This window comes from Corvus kubaryi, unplaced genomic scaffold (assembly GCF_017639235.1).
Source record: "Corvus kubaryi isolate FWS band 111438036 unplaced genomic scaffold, C.kubaryi_AGA036_p1.0 37383, whole genome shotgun sequence".
NCBI lineage: Eukaryota > Metazoa > Chordata > Aves > Passeriformes > Corvidae > Corvus > Corvus kubaryi.
This window is the reverse complement of record NW_024581125.1, coordinates 59,939-78,017: the sequence shown is the minus strand read 5'-3', so window position 1 is coordinate 78,017 and position 18,079 is coordinate 59,939. Positions and strand designations below refer to the sequence as shown.

Genomic DNA, 18,079 nt, shown 5'->3' with positions numbered 1-18,079 from the left:
GTGCTGTAGGTTGGGAAAACCTTGGAGCTGTTTAAAATAAAATTCTAGAAACTCCAAACAGTCCTTCCTTATGTGTTAGCAAACAAAAAATTTGCAAGCACGCAAAAGCTGTGTATAAAAACTGGGTGCTAAGTAAATAAGAGCTGCAAGAGCACAGGGGACTTAAAAGTTAACACTGGGATATTAAAATAGGAAAAAGTACGCAAAGCCTCAGATTGCACTTGTGTGTTCATGAGGACTCTCTAAACATCCTGGAGCAGTTGGCTTTAATGGGCTAAATCCCAGGAAATGCTGCTAAAATATGGTATCAAATGAACATTTGCTTTTTTCTTCAGAAAGATCCCCCTTTGTGCCTCATCTTACCGCAATTTGAGAATGTCAGACTCAGTGGGGGCTGTTGCTCCTGTGCCTGAACTGGGTTAATCTAGATAAACTAAGTTTATTTTCTTTTCTTTAGTATATATGTGTTCCTTTAATAGATGTCTTCTCCTGGGCAAGATCTGCCAGAGATGCCTTGGAGTCAGCCAAGTCTGTTTTGGGAGGATGGTCCAGCACAGGAGATAATTGTAGTAGGATTCTGATGGAGAACACCTGATGAAGAAGAGGAGGGGGATGAAGTTTACTTCAGGCACTTGGAGAAATCCTTAGAGCCACAGGGAAAGCAGTGTGGCTGGGCATGAGCACCACAAGAGGTTTCTGGAATGGTTTGAAGGCAGTTTCCTGATGGAGCTGATGAATGAACCAACCAGGAGAGATGATCTTTTGGACTCAGTACACAAACACAGGGAAGAACTGGCTGAAAATGAGAAGGATGGAGGCAGCCCTGTCTGCAGGGACTTCAGGGGGTGAGAGTGGTCACCAAAGCAAAGAGCAGAATTACAGCCCTGAGCCTCAGAGGGGCAGGGGTTTGCCTTTGGGGTGAAGGAATACCAACACATTGTACGAATTGAGCTCAGAAGTCACAACCCTGGAAGCGTCCAAGGCCAGGCTGGACAAGGCTTGGAGTGACCTGATCTAGTGGAAGGTGTCCCTGGCAAGGGAGGGGGTTGGAACTGGATGAGCTTTAAGGTCCCTTCCAACCCAAAGCATTCCTTGGTTCTGTGAACAGAAAGCAAGAATTTCAGAAAATGGCAACTACAAAAGGGCATAAAATCCATCCTTCTGTTTGTCATCAGTGAAAATGCTGAGAATATCAACTGCATAACTCATATAACTCATTACAGAGAGTTGAAAAGCAGCATCCATTGTTTTCAGTAAGCATTTAACAATCTTGGCCTCGTTTTTGGTTCTCTGCTCACAGCTAGAAAACAAGACCCTCGGAGACAACTACAAAACGTCAGAATCGCGTGAAGGGTGGATGCAATTGCAGACAGACAAAGGGAAACTACAGTAGCTGCTTTCCAGAGAACCCATAAAGCTGTTTCAGATGTACACACATGGTTTAAAAAGGGGAGTTCACATTTTATTGGGGGCTACAAGTCAGATGAAAAAAAGAAAAAAGAAAAAAAAGGATCAGATACACAGTTTATAAAGGAACAACTAAACAAACCATAAAACACATTTCAGTTTACAAGGGGATGTAAATGAACTAGTAGCCATCTGTGCTTTACTTCCAGTTCTGAAGAGTTGTAGAGGAGAGCAGGCAATCAAGCTTCTTTCTTTCTTTCTACTCTTCATCTTCCTCCATTTCCTTTCTCTCCATTTTAAATGTAGTGGAATACTCAGTATCTGTTCAGTACAGTGTGTTCTGTGAGCTGCAATAATAATTTGCAGGTCAGATAGAATCATAGAATCATTAAGATTGGAAAAGAATTCCAAGATCACCAAGTCCAATACAGAGGATAAGTAACTAATCCATATCCATGCCCATTCTCTGCAAAATATCTTTCCATGAAATCTGCAGTTCCCCTGAAAGGAGGAAGAAAGAAAGGGAATTTATTTGAGGGTTAGGAAAAGGAGCTAAAGGGAGCATGCCCATTTTCCTCCAGAGCTTCCTCTGTCCTCAGCCCATTCTTAAGCAAAAACCCCTCAATTACAGGGACTTAGCTCAGGCCTTCAACGTCAGTTATAAAAGATGTGAAAAAACCCAACTTATCCAGAAAAAAAAAAGCAGGAGGATGTTTTGAGGCTATTTTGTCCCAGTCTCCACCACTTCAGTGTGCCTGTGTGTCAGACTGCCCCAACATAAGATAGGAACTTGCCAGATGTGCCCATCTGTGACAGAGGTGTGTGATAGTGAAGATAATATTCCTACAAATATCGTGCAAATGGATGCCTGGGTAGGTGAGAAACACCAAGTTTGCCTTTTTTACGAAGGGAAAGTGTACAGTAGGGAGATGTTCTGTAAAATATACAGGAATCCTCTCAGGGATGAGGCATTTTGTCATGTCAAGCTGCAAAGAAAGGTTCTGATGTGACAAGAGAAAGTTCAAGAAGCACTCATAGAAAGTTAAATGTAGGTGCTTTGCTCAAGAAGCTGCAGAGGGAAGACAACACTCGCCAGTCTGGGGGGAGGAAAGGGAGATGTGGAGGTATGGGTCTGTGCTCTCCTCCTTTCCACACTTTGGGCACTCACCAGCACTGCAAGGGACAGATGTGCTGCCCAGTTGTTTGTGATAAGGCTTCTTGCTGGAGAAACAGCTTCTGCAGGGACAGGTTCACCTAGAAACAGCTGCACTGAATGGATTAGAAGCAGCATTGATGGGTACCCATGGGCATAGCAGAGCTTGGACACAGCAGCAAAGCAGGCAAAACAAATGGCCTGGAATGTGACATGTTCACTGGATCACTGGCAGGCGGATGGTTTGCTCAGACATCTCAGGTGCTGTCTGGTAAATCACAGTCATCAAAAGCTGGACCCCTCCTCTCCACTAAAGATGCTCCAGAGGAAAAGGGACCAACCTGTTCAGAGCTGCAGGAGAGTCCCTGGAAAGCAGTAGCCTCACGAAATCCTTCTTTGGCTCTTCAAAACAAAGTTATAGCTCAAGGAATAACAGGCTATGTTCCTGAAAGTCACTGCTGTTCTCCATATGTTTTCCTGGGACATTTGCCCCTATTTTTCATTTAGCAGAGCTAAAAATAGCACATGAATTTAAAAGTAATTTTAAAAATATGGCAAGAACAAAGCCCTAGAGCTCATGGAGTGTTTGGACAATGCTTTCAGGCACATGGTGTGATTTTTGGTGCTGTTCTGTGCAGGGCGAGGAGCTGGACTCAATGATCCTTGAGGGCCCCTTCCAACTCTGGGTACTCTATAATTCCATGATTCTGTGAACCCAAACCCAGAAATGAATCAATAGAAACAGGTAATACTCAGAGTTGGCTGACTCTGAGCAAGACTTGGATATTCGCAAAGGCAATGATTCTACAATTCTGTGCAAGTTGCTCTTTTTTGAAATGTTCCTGTTTTCATTTGTTCCACTCAGGACACGTTACTAGGGTGGAAAGAGGACAGCAGGGGGGAAGAAAGAGAAAGACTATTTGGTGGTATAAATAAAGATGTGGGGCAGCAATGCCAACTACGAAAATGGGGCCTCTCATCATGGAAAAATGAGACTTCTTCCCGTTCGTGTCAAAGATGCCTTCAGCTCCAGAAGGAAAAACCTTGCCCCAGCCCAGCCCGAGCAGGGTGGGAGCGGAGGGGAGGGGACCCTCCCAGGTCTCGGTAGACCCACAGTGACTCTCCGTGGATGTTCGCAGCTACTGCAAACGAGATTGTGCCCGATTTTGGAGGAGGAACTCAGAGGGCAGTTCCAGACGGCCAGGGAGTAGCGGGACGGGGCTGGAGACGCCTCCGCTGCTCCTCCCGCTCCCTCATCCCGTACATCCCAGCACCCAGAGCACGGAGCCACCCTGCAGCCGGGGATGCGGGAGCCTTCCTGACACCGGCCACCTCACAAAGTCCTTTTTCCTTACGTTGCGGAGGGATTTGGGGGAGAAGTTTTGATGACCTCATTTTCCAGGTAGGCAGACTTTTTCTCTCCAAGTACAGAGGTTCTGTGGTTACTTACTGACGGAGCTCCAGTCGGGAATAACAGAAATCCCTCTGAAATTTCAGTCTGTGCCTGCTGCTGCTTACCGGCTTCCCAGCAAGGTGCCTGATTCATGTTTAGACAGTACCTGCAATAAGAGAATATAATTTTTTCCTTTACTTCCAGCTCTTGGCTAGTTTGGGCGTTTCCCCAAGGGTTTGCTGGGTTTTTTTCCAGGTCCAAGCAGTGCGGGCCATAAACTGCCAGGGCCAGAGGTCTAGAAAATCCCTCAGTGAAGGGGGTGGATTTGTTGAACCAAGGTCTTCCCTGGGGTAACTGGGCTGAGTTCAGCCGCTCCAGTGAAGTGATGGCAGCAGGGCAGAGAACTGTTCTGCTGCATGATTCCCCTTTGATTTTTGGGATTTCAGAAGACACTAATTAGACTCACCTGAGGCCCTCGTCTCCTATTTATGCTGAATTACATCAGCGCAAGCTCCTGTATTTTGGGAGGTGACAGCACATTTATGAATGCCTGTGAATTCATTGTGCTTGGTGGCAGGGGTTTGCTGCCTCCCAGCCTTCCTGCAGCCTGGGCTTTCCCTGGCTGAAATCTCAGGATAATTATACTGGGAGACCTGAAAAATATCTGGAGTCCCTGTAACTGAAACCTTCCCCCTGGGTGCTCTGCCTAGGGATTAAAATTACAAGGCACGTTTGGGTAGTGGCTGCAACCAGCACCGAAATTCCCTCCTCATGCAGCATGCAAACCACAGGCACACAAACGGGAAGGAAGAGGAGGTGCATTTGTAAGAGTTTTCTTCCAAATGGGACATATTTTTCTTTTCTAGCTTCATTTATCAAACATTCGAGTGGAGAAAATGCTGCATGCACAAATGAGTGACACCACAGGTACTGCCTGCTGGGCATGGCCATGGAAAGCGCTGGGACTGAGCAGCAGGGAGGCTTCAAACTTTATTCTGCATATTTTAGCATAGCCAGCATAATTCTCCTTTCTTGAGAGTAATGCAATTTGTGTGCCTTTAAATTCATGTGGCTTTAAATAAGCTCCTTGCAGACAGTGTTAGCTTAGAGAGCAGAACATCTCGTTTTTTGCGAATTTGGGACCAGTTTGCTCAGTACAGTGGGTGTTCTGGTGTTGGAGGAGAAATACACAGTGCACCGGGGGAACTTCAGGGATATCAGTGATTGGGACAAGGCAGACCATGGCTCTGCCTGGCCAGGTGCATGAGGTGACATTTCTACTGCAGTGGGATCTGCTCTAAGGGCTAATCAGATGTGAGAGCCCAAATAACCAGCTATAATTGGCACATTTGAGCCACTGCAAGTAACTTGTTTGCCATAACACCACTTTTGGTTCGGTTGCTCATGGTGGGAAGAGAAGCAAGCAGGGAACTTGGGTCCTCCTGCAAGGCCACTCTTTTTGCAGGGCTCTGTCTAGATAAATCCATATATTTTTCAGTGATGTGTGTGACAGCCAGGTCACCTGGGATCTCAGTGTGGGAGCAGCAAAGACCACGCATTTTTCTGCACCTGAGGAAGGAGCACAGACCCTCATTCAGGGAGAATGGTGCAAAATAGTGCCCTCAAAATCTGTTCAGAGGACCCACTGCTTGAGATTCCCTTTTGTTTTTCCCTTGTGTGCATCTCATGGGGAAAGAGGTGAACCACTCGAAAATACAAATACTGAGAGAAGGCCTCATGGGAGCAACGTTCCTGCTCTGGCAGAGAGAGAAAAGTCAAGGAAGAACAGGATGGGCAGACCCAAGTGTTCAGGCATTATGACTCAGCTCCCAGTTTGCTCTTTTCATTAGTTTTTTGAACTGTTTGTGTTCAAAAATTGCCTTCAACATGCAGAAAACAGTTGGTCTGAAATACTGGTGAAATCTGAGGTTTCCATCTCAGCATCTTGCAGCGGCAGGTGGGACTTTAAGTCAAATATCAAATGTTGTGGGATTTGCAACAGCATCACAAGAGCTGGTGGTGCTCTGAGGATGACAAAATAGTCACCATCGCCCACCCCAGCCTTGGAGGCCGCTGAGGTGGGGACTGGAGATCCCAGCAGCCACCCACTGTGTATCCAGGAGGGTTAATACCAGGTGGGATGCTGGTAGAGCAGGAGAATAACGTAGCTCGGGGTGCACAGTGGGATAGAGGAGGTGGTGCAAGAGGACCCCAGGGAAGTGAGTTGTGTCTCGTGTTTTCAGGTGTCGCTTTCCTGCCTCACCACTCTGCCCATGGAGAATCCAAGGCTGTGGTGCTTCACTGACCCAGTCCCAAGCCCCCAGGGCTGTGAGCAGGAGCCATCCTATGCCAGAGCTGGCCCTGGTTGCCCATGCAGGCCAACTGCTCTGCTCTAGAGTGCCTTCCCACGCACATACACAGAGGGAAAGAAGGAAGGAGGGAGGGAGGTGGTTAAACTCGGGATGCAGTGATGAGTCAGACACTTGGCCAAAGCCCTCAGCGCTCCCAGCCTCTTCAGAAGTTAATGTCTCCGTCTTCCTCAGCTAAAGGCTGGCTCTAAAATGGTGCTGTCTGAAGGCTCAAAGCTGTTGTGTCCTACTAAAGATCAGGGTCTCCTGCAGCCCTGTTTTATGGAGGGCAAACAAAACAAGGAAAGCCTGCAGTAGGCTTAGAGGGGTGAAATCTAGATCTTAACTGAAACACCCCTTTAGCATGGAAGTGTTTTATCCTTACCATACCACTTTTATTCTCTGCAGCACAATGGAAGTTGAGCCACACTGAGTTGTGCAGGAACTTCATAGAATCATGGAAGGGTTTGGGTTGGAAAGGATCTGAAAGACCATCCCACCCCACTCCCTGCCATGAGTGGGAACACCTTCCACAAGACCAGGTTTCCCCAAGCCCCATCCAACCTGGCCTTGGGCACTGCAAGGGATCCAGGGGTGGCCACAGCTTCTCTGGGCACCTGGTGCCCGGGCCTACCCACCCTCACAGGGAACAATTTCTTCTCAGTACACCACCTAACCCTGCCCTCTGCCAGTGGGAATCCATTCCCCCTTGTCCTGTCACTCCAGGCCCTTGTCCAAAGTCCCTCTCCAGCTCTCTTGCTGCCCCTTTAGGTACCAGCAGGTGCTGTAAGGTCACCCCAGAGCCTTTTCTTTTCAAGGCTGAACAATCCCAATTCTTTCATAAGCACAAGCCCTAGTGAGGAGGAAGGCTGTCACTGTTGTAGGGTCTCAGCAGCACTGACACCAACCTTTCCAGCATAAAACAGTTTGCAGAAGCCTGTGGTGCACTGCAGCTGGCACTGTAAACTGGAACGGGGCATGTCCCACCAGGCAATAGCTGGGCACCACGTGGACAGAGGTCTTAAGGGATGCCAGGGAGGGCTGAGTTGCCTGTATTCTTCAGTAGTGCTGTTCCTCAGGCAGCTGAGGCAGCAACACAGCTGCACTGCTCACTTGCCCTCCCCCTGCACTGCCAGCGCCACCAAATGCACGCTCAGTGTCCCTCCAAGCCTCGGACTTTTCCAAAAGTTAGCCAAAAACACCATTCAAGAAAGAAGCTCTCTTTCTGGACTGGATTCAGGTCTTTTTTTCATAACGGAGATCCCACGTGCCCCTTTTTGGTTAGTGTTGAGCTGGCCACAATGCAGAGAAGCATCTCTGGGCCACCCCATGCTGGTTGGTTCTGGGGTCCTCTAGACACAAAGGTGAGCATCTCCCCTTCCTCCATATTCCGTGCTGGTGACTAGTGTTGCTTGAGTGTTACCTGAGAATTTCCTTTTAAATCCTGGGTTCCTTTGAACACTTCCATACATTCCTAAGAACTTTTCAGACTAGATCTCTACTTCTACTACTTTAAGTTATCATAACCCTACATGAAGTAAACTCCCACGTGCAGCTAGGCCTCGGAGGCCTGGTGATGGGTTGAGCACTGAAGATGTGCATTTATTCAAGAGGTTTTTTATTTGTCCCTTCACTCTCTGGGTCTGCAAGGAGCATTGGCTGGCTTTGTGTCATGCCAGCAGAGTCAGGAGACTGAGCATCAGGTTTACCATGCAACTTGTGTTTTCCTGCAGGCATCTGAATATCCTGAGGGGCCGCTGAGATGTTCCAACAAGCCTTGTTTTTCACTCTCCTTTGTGTGGCTCTAGTTCCTCTCCACGCTGCTCAGCTTGATGTGGATATTGCAGATGTCAGTCCTACCTCCTGTGCAGGTACTAACCAAATAATTTGGGTCACTTTTGTGGGCAGCAATTTTAGCAAAAACAATGCTCAGTTGTAGAACCTGCTTGCCAGGGACATTCCACCTCCCACAGCCCTTTGCACTCCTGTGGTAACAACCCATCTGTGGGGAAACCCGGCCTCCACCCAAACTCACGTTTCTGGGTTTGCTTTGGTGTGCAGAGAGGTAGAGATGGAAGAGCTGGGATCTGCCAGTGGTTGTCTCTCCCAGCAGGTGCAGTAAAAAAAACAGTCAGTCTCCAGCACTCAGCTCTCTATCTGATGCCAGAAAATTGTTCACTTTAAATCTGGTGATTTCCTCACTTTTCAGTTGCAATACAGAGGTGGTTTACGTGTCCAGCCTGACTCTTACCAAAAAATGCAAGATTTTCAAGATTGATTCAGTACTGAGCTGTGCTGGATTAGTGGTTGGACTCAATGATTTTAGAGGTCTTTTCCAACCTTAATTATTCTGTGATTCTATAGCAGATCTTAGGAGTTATAAGTTCTGGTCACTGGAGAACCATCTGACCCAATCACAGGTGTCACTTCTAGAGCTGGGTGGGACTTGTGCTTTTCCCAGCATCACACTTGGTCCAGGTGTCTGGGGGACAGCAAAGGGGGTGCGTGAAGTGCTCTGACATGGTCTGAATAACTGTGTCCATGCAGAAAAGAGGAACTGCCCCATCAATGTCTACTTCATCATTGACACCTCGGAGAGCGTGGCTCTGCAGACTGTGCCCATCCAGAGCCTCGTGGACCAAATAAAGCGGTTCATCCCCATGTTCATCGATAAACTGGAGAGTGAGCTCTACCAGAACCAAGTCTACATCACCTGGCAGTTCGGTGGGCTTCATTACTCAGATGTGGTAGAAATTTACAGCCCTTTGACAAGCAGCAAAGACATTTACCTGCCCAGGCTGTCTGCCATCAAGTACCTGGGCCGGGGCACCTTCACGGACTGTGCGATCTCCAACATGACGCAGCAGATCCAGACCCAGATGGCCAACGGCGTGAACTTCGCGGTGGTCATCACCGACGGCCACGTGACGGGCAGCCCGTGCGGGGGGATGAAGATGCAGGCCGAGAGGGCGCGAGACATGGGCATCAAGCTGTTCGCGGTGGCTCCCAGCGAGAAGGTGTACGAGCAGGGCCTGCGGGAGATCGCCAACCTGCCGCACGAGCTGTATCGCAACAACTACGCCATCACCCAGAGGGACACCCTGGAGATCGACGTCAACACCATCGACAGGATCATCCAGGCTATGGTAAGGGCAGGGGGTGTAACAGGGGCACAAGAGGAGCGGCGCACGGATGGGGGAATGCTTTCCCCTTTTGTTGGGTTTTGGAGATAACCTCTAGCAGGGAAAGTGGAGCCTTTTTCTGGTTCTTAGCCAGGACCCCTTGGTTTGTGCCTCTGTTTCCCAGCACGTCTGGGCAGGCTGCCACCCTAGTGCTGGCTCTTGCTGAAGACCAGGCCGTACTCCAGCCTGCTCCCCATCCAGAGGCATGTGGAAGAGTGTGCCACACTGAGACACGTGCTCACCGTGAGCGTGGTCTTTGACACCCCACCTGTGAGGCGCTGTTGATCAGGGGCTCTGCTGAGGGCATCTTTACAGCCACGGGACCTTTACCACCTCCTCTCCCTTACCACCACACACCCCTCCAAGAGTGGGCTGCTGTCTCCCCTGTGGAACCGAGCACCTTAACTGATTCTCTTCCTCCTGTTCTCTCCTTTGCAGAAACACGAAGCCTACGGCGAGGTGAGTGAGCAGCATCTTTATGCCTTTGCCACACAACACAGGTTTAAGTTGCCTCAGTTAGAGCAGACCAGCTCACACCCCAAAACAGCACAGACCTGAGTGGGATGGGTCCCTGCCCACCTATGGATCAGGGCAGAGTGTGGGGACACATTCCCTTACCCAGGGGTTATAATGGCACACTGGACTCACTCCCTGGGGGTTCAGGTCTATGGAATAGATTTGTTTCATCACTTTGGAGGCACGTTCTGTAAGTACTGCCCCTGCTGAAGCTCCCACCCTGCTGGTACCACAGGGGCAGGGTTTGGCACACAGAGGGAAGAGTATGCAGGGGATGCTCCAAAGAATATGCCAGTCTCATGATGACCCCAGATGAGCAAGCCCCCACCATCTCTGACACTTGGCAGTCTTGTTCTTCCAGTCTGGGCCCAGAGCCAAGCTATAATGAGCATGCTCGTAGCAATTTTCCACTCTTAATTTATGGGCAGCAAATTCTGTGTGTGCTTGTTGCTGCCTCAGCCCTGACTCAGCTGGAGCCACAGCAGATTTTAGCCGTGATTTAATGGGGAGAGGCACATGGAGAGCCGTGGGTGCAGAGCTGAGCTGAATTTGGGATGCACACTGTCAATAGCTCAGTTTAATTCTTGTATTTCAGTGCTACAAGATGAGCTGCCTGGAGATTGCAGGTCCACCTGGTCCCAAGGGATACCGAGGGCAGAAGGTAAGTTGCTCTAAGCTGTGGGAAAAACAATAATGCCCCTGCCTCCCACAACCACTGCAGGATGCTTTAGAGCCCACATTGGCTGCCTTCTCAGGTAGCACCCCGGTGGGAAATACCCCCCACTAGCATGTCTTGGCCCTGGAAGGCACAGCCAGCACTGCTGTGCCCATGGCTGTGCCGAGGCTGATGCCCTGCCAGCAGTGCAGACAGACACCAGAGCATCCACTGGGCACCTCCAGCACCGGAGGACACCAGGACTGAGGCAGCAGTTGTCACTGAGTCTCCCACTCTCCAAGCAGAGCTCTCATGTGCACAGGGTGTCCCACTCTCCTGCCCCAGCTCTGTGTGCTCTGATCCCCAGAAACTGTCATTTTCTCAGTCAGCACCAAGCCTGGACTTATGCTGGGATTTTTCTTTCCTTAGGGTGCAAAGGGGAACATGGGTGAGCCAGGTTCCCCTGGGCTGAAGGGACGACAGGTGAGTTGTGGAAAATCCTCCCCGCTGTTTGCTGCATCTCTGATGACCTCGAGCTAACTCTCCGTGCCTTCCTCCCCAAAGGGCGACCCAGGTATTGAAGGTCCGATCGGATACCCTGGTCCCAAGGTAAGAATCCCATAGCCGATGGCGGAGCTCTTTGCATTCCCTGATTTTTGGTAAAGCAAGGGGAGCTTTGCTTCTCGATCTCACCTGCCCATTTCCCACCCCAGACCCCTGCGCTCCGCTCCTGCTGATTGCCCAGGCACTAACACAGCGATTTTCTTTCTTTTTTTTCCTTTGTCTAGGGTGTCCCAGGGCTGAAAGGAGAGAAGGTGAGAAAGAAGAGACAGAATGGCTGGCTCGGCACTTGGCAGGGACCGCGCTCCTTTCTGACGCACAGAGGGAGAGATTAGCTGTAATGGGGAGAGATAACAGCGCTATTAACGCGTAATTGTGGACCTGGGGAGGGATTTCCAAGGGCATCCCAAAGCCTGTCTCCTCCTTCAGGCTTTGATGACGGTCTGGTGAAGCGGTGGTGGGTTTAGGATGTAAAGGGAGGGGCGAGGGGGCGGTGGGGAGGCGGGGGGGTTGCAGGCAGTGTCTGACTTCCTGTCCTCTTTTTCTTCCAGGGAGAAATTGGATCCGACGGACGGAGGGTAAGAAAGGACATTTTCTAACTTGCACGTTGTTCCAGCTCCCAAACGCTTGGACTGTGTGTTAATAGATCCCTCTTGTTTTTTTTTCCCGTGATCCAAGGGTGCCCCTGGCTTGGCAGGAAGGAACGGCACAGATGGACAGAAGGTAACTAGGAGCACTGGGAGCACCCCATAATGTCGCTGCTGCTGTTCCGTTTCTTTACCCTCTTTCATGCCCACAGGCTATGTAGTTTCTACTATCCCACATGCTGGCTTTCTGTTTCCACCGAGGTTTCTGTGAATTTATCTGTACATTATTCTGCATGTCCTGTAGAAATGTGTGAAGTAATTCAGGTCGCAGGAGTGAATCTCAGAATACGCTGAGTTGGAAGGGAACCACAAAGATCAAGTCCAACTCACACAGGACACCCCAACAATCCCACCCTGTGCCTGAGAGCGTTGTCCAAACTCTTCTTGAACTCTGGTAGGATTGGGGCTGTGATCACTTCTGTGGAGAGCCTGTCCAGTGCCCCACCACCCTCTGGGGGAAGAACCTTTCCCTAATACCCACCCGAAATCTCCCGACACAGCTTCATGCGTTAAGCGCCGTCCCTCTGTTAGCCCGCTCTCTGCAGGGCCTGGATGTGTGACCCGGTCTGTGCTCCTGCTAAGAAGGTGATAAGGCCAAATGATTTGGGTGTAGATACTTTATTTTGAATGTTAATGACCGCTACAGGACATGGACACTGAAAGCTTCACAGAAATTTGGATTTCAGGGCAGTTTGTCACAGAATCTGAAAGTTCATCTCTAAACCATAGCTTGTGCTTAGTATTAAAGCCTTAAAGTCAAGTTCAAAGGCCTCACAACAAAGTCCCTGGCTTTGTCCACTGGCCAGCACACCCTGGCTTTGCACTGTGTCCTATACCCAGCCCAGTATATTTGTGGGTAATAGCAGTTCTTCCCACTCCTCAAGTGCTGCTGAAGCTCTAAAATATCTCTCAGTACCCCCTCTCTCTAAAACACTAAAGCCCTTTGGTTCCCCCAGTCTCTATCCCAGAGCTGTCTCAGCACTGGTGACAGAGCTGTTTTGGGCCACAGAGCAAGGCAGTCCCTTCTCTCATGGCATCTGTCAGGCAGAGTGGTTGCTGCACACCTGAGCTGCTCTGACAGGAGGGGCATGAGGGAGGCCCAGCACAACCCTGGACGTGAGTGACCACCAAACCCAGCCTCAAGGGACATTCCCATCACTCAGGATACACTCATGGGATGAGCCTGCCTGATTTTCTTTAGTCTGCTTTCTCCTCCACTTGTCTCTGCACACCCCACCCCAGTTTAAGGGATACACTTGGTATTTATTCTCTAGCTGGTGACAGATAAGGTCAGCAGATGATGCTAAAATTATTAACTGTCAGCAAGAAAAGCTGTGTTTTCCCTTCAGACACCTATAACTTCTCAGTCTTTTCCTTTTGAATGTAATCTCTCCAGGGCAGGCTGGGGAGAATTGGACCACCAGGATGCAAGGGTGACCCTGGTGACAAGGTAGGAATGCTTTACTCTTTCACTAGCACATCAGTTGTGTAGCTGCTGAGTGAGGTATATATGTAGAAAAATGGCCAACGAGAGGTTAATGGCCCATTTTCCTACCAGCTGTATAATCTGATCCCAGACCTGGGATCCCTGGAATGGGGAGCACAGTTTGATTTTACTGTGCCTCCTTTCCATGGGCAAGTAACCTGAAAGCGCCCAGTGTCCCTCCCCTCCACACAGAGAGGTGGAGCTGCCCTTTCGTCAGCACCAGCAACAAGCAAAAACTACTTTAGCCTCTATAGCAACTTTCTAAGCACTGGCTTCGAAATTTTATTTGATTAGAAAGTTTTATTTGATTTATTCTGCATGGAGAGTGTTCCCAATGTGAAGTGTGTGGTTCTTTTCGTTTCCCTCCCCAGGGCCCTGATGGCTACCCAGGAGATGCAGGAGACCAAGGTGAAAGAGGAGATGCAGGCATAAAGGTACAAGTGCTCTGGACAGACAGCAGGGTGTGGGCAGAGGCTGCCAGTGGGGACAGCTGAACACCATTCCCTGTATTTTTACATATATCCTAAATCCTACACTGCTTGTGGAGCCCATAGGCTTTGGGGTCTGGATCCCATCACCAGGCACAGGAGCTGAGGGAAGAGCCTTGCTGGCCTTGTTCCTTGGGCTACTCATGGTGGAATGTGCTGGTGAGGCAGGCAATGACCATTGGCTCTCTGGCTGTTTCAGGGGGATCCTGGCCGGCCTGGTCGCAGTGGACCCCCGGGGCCCCCAGGAGAGAAAGGAAGCCCGGTAGGTTCATGCAGCGTTCAAATATCTCCAGTGCTTTATTGTGGTCTATTCATAAAATCACAGAATGGTTTGGGCTGGAAGGAGCCTTAAAGCCCATCCAATGCCACCCCCTGCCATGGGCAAGGACACCTTCCACTAGCCCAGGTTGCTCCAAGCCCTGTCCAGCCTGGCCTGGAACACTTCCAGGGATGGGGAAGCCACAGCCCCTCTGGCTTTGGGCAGGACTGGATGGATGCTGTAAGGAGCAGTTGACAAACCTGTTGTCAGCTGATGGGGGGAAGGTTACACAGGACCACTCTGCTCCAAGGCTGGAGCCCGTGCTCATGGCAGTGCCATGTGGGCGTGCCAGGTTGTGTGGAAGCAGAACCTGGGTGCTCATACACACCTCTGCTTGAGGGGGACTGCTTGACACGGGATAAAAATGGGGGGAGTGTGTGTGCACCCTGAGCTCTCTTTCAACAAACCATATTTCTTTTTCTTCTCCAAGGGACTCCCAGGCAACTCTGGAGCTCAAGGGCCTGCTGGAGCCAAGGGAAGGAAAGGTGAAGTGGGACCTCCTGGACCCAAAGGAGAGGCTGTAAGTGGCTGAATAGATCCCTGGACATTGGGCACACTGCAGGAACCTGAGACAGCTTCATGGATGAGTGCTGAGAAACTCCCCCATTCTGCTTTGTGAATCCTGAAAGATGTGCAGATGCTGATCTCCTTGTCTCTCCCAAAATCACAGAGCAGAACTCCCATAATCCTAAGCCTGACCTAAACCATTTCACCTTAGAGAAGTGTCCTGTGTTCCCACTTAACCACACAGGCCTGGCCTCTGGATGCCCAGGGACACTTTGGTTATACTCTGGCAAGTTCCCCAAATCTCTGGCTCCTTGCAGGAGCTCAAAGAGTCAAGATCTGGTGGCCATTATGGCAGAGCTCTGTGAGAAGGGCAGCGTCACGTATCGGTGGTGCCACACAGACCCAAGTTAATATGGCGGGGCGCTGCAAATTTTGGGAGGTGGGTTGGAGACGACAATCCATGGCACAGCTCCACCAGCACCAAGGGGCCAGAGCCCAGCCAGCATGTGTCCTTGTGCAAGATCCAGTGGGGAAAGCAACACTGGATGAGCTGGAAGTAAATCAGAGTCTTCAACTCTGAGGGAATGAACCAGGCGTGTTTGTGGTCGCTGCAGTGAAAGAACAGGCTGGCTGTGGCTTCCCAAAAGGAGCCATGGGCATCCCTGCTCCCCTGCTGCTGGGAACACATTTGCTTAGGGGGCAGGTGTACATCTCTTGGGCCCAGAGGGAGGAGGGAGGGCAGCCAGGGGTCACTGCCCAGGTAACATCCATCCTCTCACCCCATTTATGTGACTTTTGTGTCTGCCAAGGGGCGACGTGGAGATCCAGGGACGAAAGGCAGCAAAGGCTCTCCTGGAGGCATAGGAGAAAGGGTGAGTAAGGCAACTGCCCAGATTATTGCAAGTGAGCCCCATATGGACAGGACTGGTGTGTGTGTGATGTGCTACTGCCCAGCCATGCAGTGTCCATGCAGCACCAGAGCTGGGAATGCAGATCCCACTGTGCTGTGCTCCCACTGTGTCCACTGCCTGCCCTGCTGGCACCAGGTACAGCCTTCTCCTCCAGGGTTTGGTCAAGAGAGGGGATGAAGGGCAGCAAAGCTCAAGGTTAAGAGACACATTCAGAGGGCACACTGCCTGACACTGAAACCAAGAAACACGAGGTTTGAGAAGGGCATCATGGAGCACTGCCATGTACAGAGATAGCATTCCCTGACCAGGAATATCTTTACCCTTCTCACAGGGAGATCCTGGTCCAGAGGGTACTCGTGGTCTGCCCGGTGAGGTTGGAAACAAAGGAGCCAGGGTAAGCATGGAGCAAGGCTTGGTGACAGCCAGGAGGAAGGGGGAGCACTGCTGCCATCCGGGGCAGCTTGCCTGGCTTTCCTCCTCATGCACTGTGTGTTCTTGTGTCTTTCTTTGCTGTGCAGGGAGAACAAGGACTGCCAGGACCCCGAGGCCCTTCGGGTGCTGTGGGAGAGCCAGGCAGGATAGTAAGTCACACTTGGGCACGTGTGTGACCAGGCCCTCCTTCTGTGGTGAGGGCTTGCCCTGCTTACACAAGCTGCCTGCACTGTCCCTCCCGAGGAGAACCTGCACAGCCTTCTCTCAGGGAGACTCAGAAACTGGGTGTTCCCATGGCAGTGTGGAATGGATCACCAGAGCGGGTGGGTCACTGGGGAGAGGGAAGATGGGACTCCACAAGCACCCATTTGTCCTGGGTCTGCGGTTAGTCCATCACCCCGATGTGGCAGTAGTGCTGTGACATCCATGTGGCTCTATGGGACATGGGAACCCCACTGCTGAGACAGTCACTGTCACAGTAAACTCACCAGGAAGGGACATGGTCCTGCAGCACCATCTCGAGAGCTGGTTTTTCCAGCACGGTCCCCTGTGTGCCGGGGGACAGCAAGGAACATCCTCACTCAGTTCTTGCCTTCTCCCCAAAACTGTCCTGCAGGGATCACGTGGGGATCCTGGTGACTTGGGCCCAAGAGGTGATGCTGGACCACCAGGACCAAAGGTAAAGTTCATGAATAAACCTCTGCATTTGAAAGGGCAGGTTTGTGTTCCTATTTATTTATTTATTTATTTATTTATTAAAAAAAAAAAAAATAGGCAGTTTTCACTGCAGAAACTTGTGTGCCTCAGAAACAGAATCAGACCTGAGCCTCCCTATGGGGCAGAGATGTAGGTCTTGCTCTGGCCAAGGCAGCTCTGATTACACCCCTCACCTGAGCAGATTCAGGGGCATCCCTGGCACATGACATCCACAAAACCCCACAAATCCTTGCTCTGCACAGTTGTTCCCAGTGCTTCAGGGCCAGCTGCAGAAGCTTTGGCTCCTGGTGGTATCTCACCCCGAGAGAAAATGAAAATGGCTGTAACTGTTTCTGACAGGAGCAGGTCAGAAGGGTTGGTATCTCATGGGTCTTTTTTTCTACTAAAGGGTGACAGAGGCAGGCCTGGCTTCAGCTACCCTGGACCCAGAGGCCCTCAGGTACGTATTCCTCGTTCAGCACGTGAGGAAATCTGTTTGTGTGGGTGTTGCTGTTGGATCCGAGCAGCCTGAGAAAACAGGGAAGGAGGAAGAAAAATGCTCAGGGTCACAGATGTGTGGAGCCTGGGAAGGAGAAAGGGGGTTGAACACCAGGACTGACCCTGGCCACAGTCCACCAGGTGCTGGGAACCCCAGCCTCAATAATGGTGATGGTCCCTCAACCATCAGCCTGCAGCTACAGCTGCTCTTCAGCTTCTTGCCCCTCACTGCAATCTTTGGGTGTACATGTGCACAGTGTGGGGCCAGTCCTGGACAGGTGCTGACCTCTCCCTCCTCTCCTTTTGCAGGGTGACAAGGGTGAGAAGGGGCGGCCAGGACCCAAGGTGGGTGTGTTTGTCTCCAGGTCTCCATCACCTGTTTATTTGTACTGGCTGGGATGCCAGTTGTCTCCCAGCCCTCTGGGTTAATGGCTGAGGAGCCAGCCCTGCCAGCAGCTGCCCTGGATGTTCCCTGCAGCTGTTGAGCCTGGTTGTATCTCGCAAGCCCATCTCCTTTTGAAATAATCTGAAAAATGCGTTGCGGAACTTCTTTTTTTTTTTTTGGTTAATGCCTGTGTAAACACTGTTTGTTTGCTGTGCTCTGAGCTGCTGGTTTAGAGGATGCTGTCCCAGGCCAGGCAGGCATGTGTTTGTGATGCAGCAGAGCCTCTGCCTGAGCACATCCAGATGTGCTCCATGCCGGATCTGTTTCTCCTTCCATCGAGCAGGGAGGAAGAGGTGAGCTTGGACCAAAAGGAGCACAAGGGACCAAAGGAGAGAAGGGGGAGCCGGTAAGCAGCCTCCCTGTACTGCCCCAGGGTCAGTGTCCCCCTCCCACACCCCTGCTAGGTGTGCTGGGGGTGACATTGCCACTCTCTGC

General features: G+C 50.7%; 1 protein-coding gene across 3 annotated transcripts in view; it reads left to right on the top strand.

Moving 5' to 3' along the window:
• Window positions 1-3,734: 3,734 nt before the first annotated feature.
• The window catches only part of COL6A2 (collagen type VI alpha 2 chain), a 24,538-nt gene continuing 10,193 nt past the window's right edge, over window positions 3,735-18,079 (top strand). Inside the window, exons 1-21 of one of the 3 annotated variants that reach the window (XM_042035235.1) lie at window positions 3,735-3,962; window positions 8,035-8,172; window positions 8,849-9,447; window positions 9,922-9,942; window positions 10,595-10,660; window positions 11,084-11,137; window positions 11,219-11,263; window positions 11,443-11,469; window positions 11,767-11,793; window positions 11,894-11,938; window positions 13,259-13,312; window positions 13,720-13,782; window positions 14,036-14,098; window positions 14,586-14,675; window positions 15,472-15,534; window positions 15,905-15,967; window positions 16,092-16,154; window positions 16,622-16,684; window positions 17,111-17,161; window positions 17,509-17,544; window positions 17,928-17,990. In XM_042035235.1, the coding sequence (XP_041891169.1) occupies window positions 8,064-8,172; window positions 8,849-9,447; window positions 9,922-9,942; window positions 10,595-10,660; window positions 11,084-11,137; window positions 11,219-11,263; window positions 11,443-11,469; window positions 11,767-11,793; window positions 11,894-11,938; window positions 13,259-13,312; window positions 13,720-13,782; window positions 14,036-14,098; window positions 14,586-14,675; window positions 15,472-15,534; window positions 15,905-15,967; window positions 16,092-16,154; window positions 16,622-16,684; window positions 17,111-17,161; window positions 17,509-17,544; window positions 17,928-17,990 (1,665 nt within the window). In that variant the 5' untranslated portion in view covers window positions 3,735-3,962; window positions 8,035-8,063. The remainder of the gene's footprint in view (window positions 3,963-8,034; window positions 8,173-8,848; window positions 9,448-9,921; window positions 9,943-10,594; window positions 10,661-11,083; window positions 11,138-11,218; window positions 11,264-11,442; window positions 11,470-11,766; window positions 11,794-11,893; window positions 11,939-13,258; window positions 13,313-13,719; window positions 13,783-14,035; window positions 14,099-14,585; window positions 14,676-15,471; window positions 15,535-15,904; window positions 15,968-16,091; window positions 16,155-16,621; window positions 16,685-17,110; window positions 17,162-17,508; window positions 17,545-17,927; window positions 17,991-18,079) is intronic. The other 2 variants (XM_042035233.1, XM_042035234.1) reach the window with 2 other exon arrangements.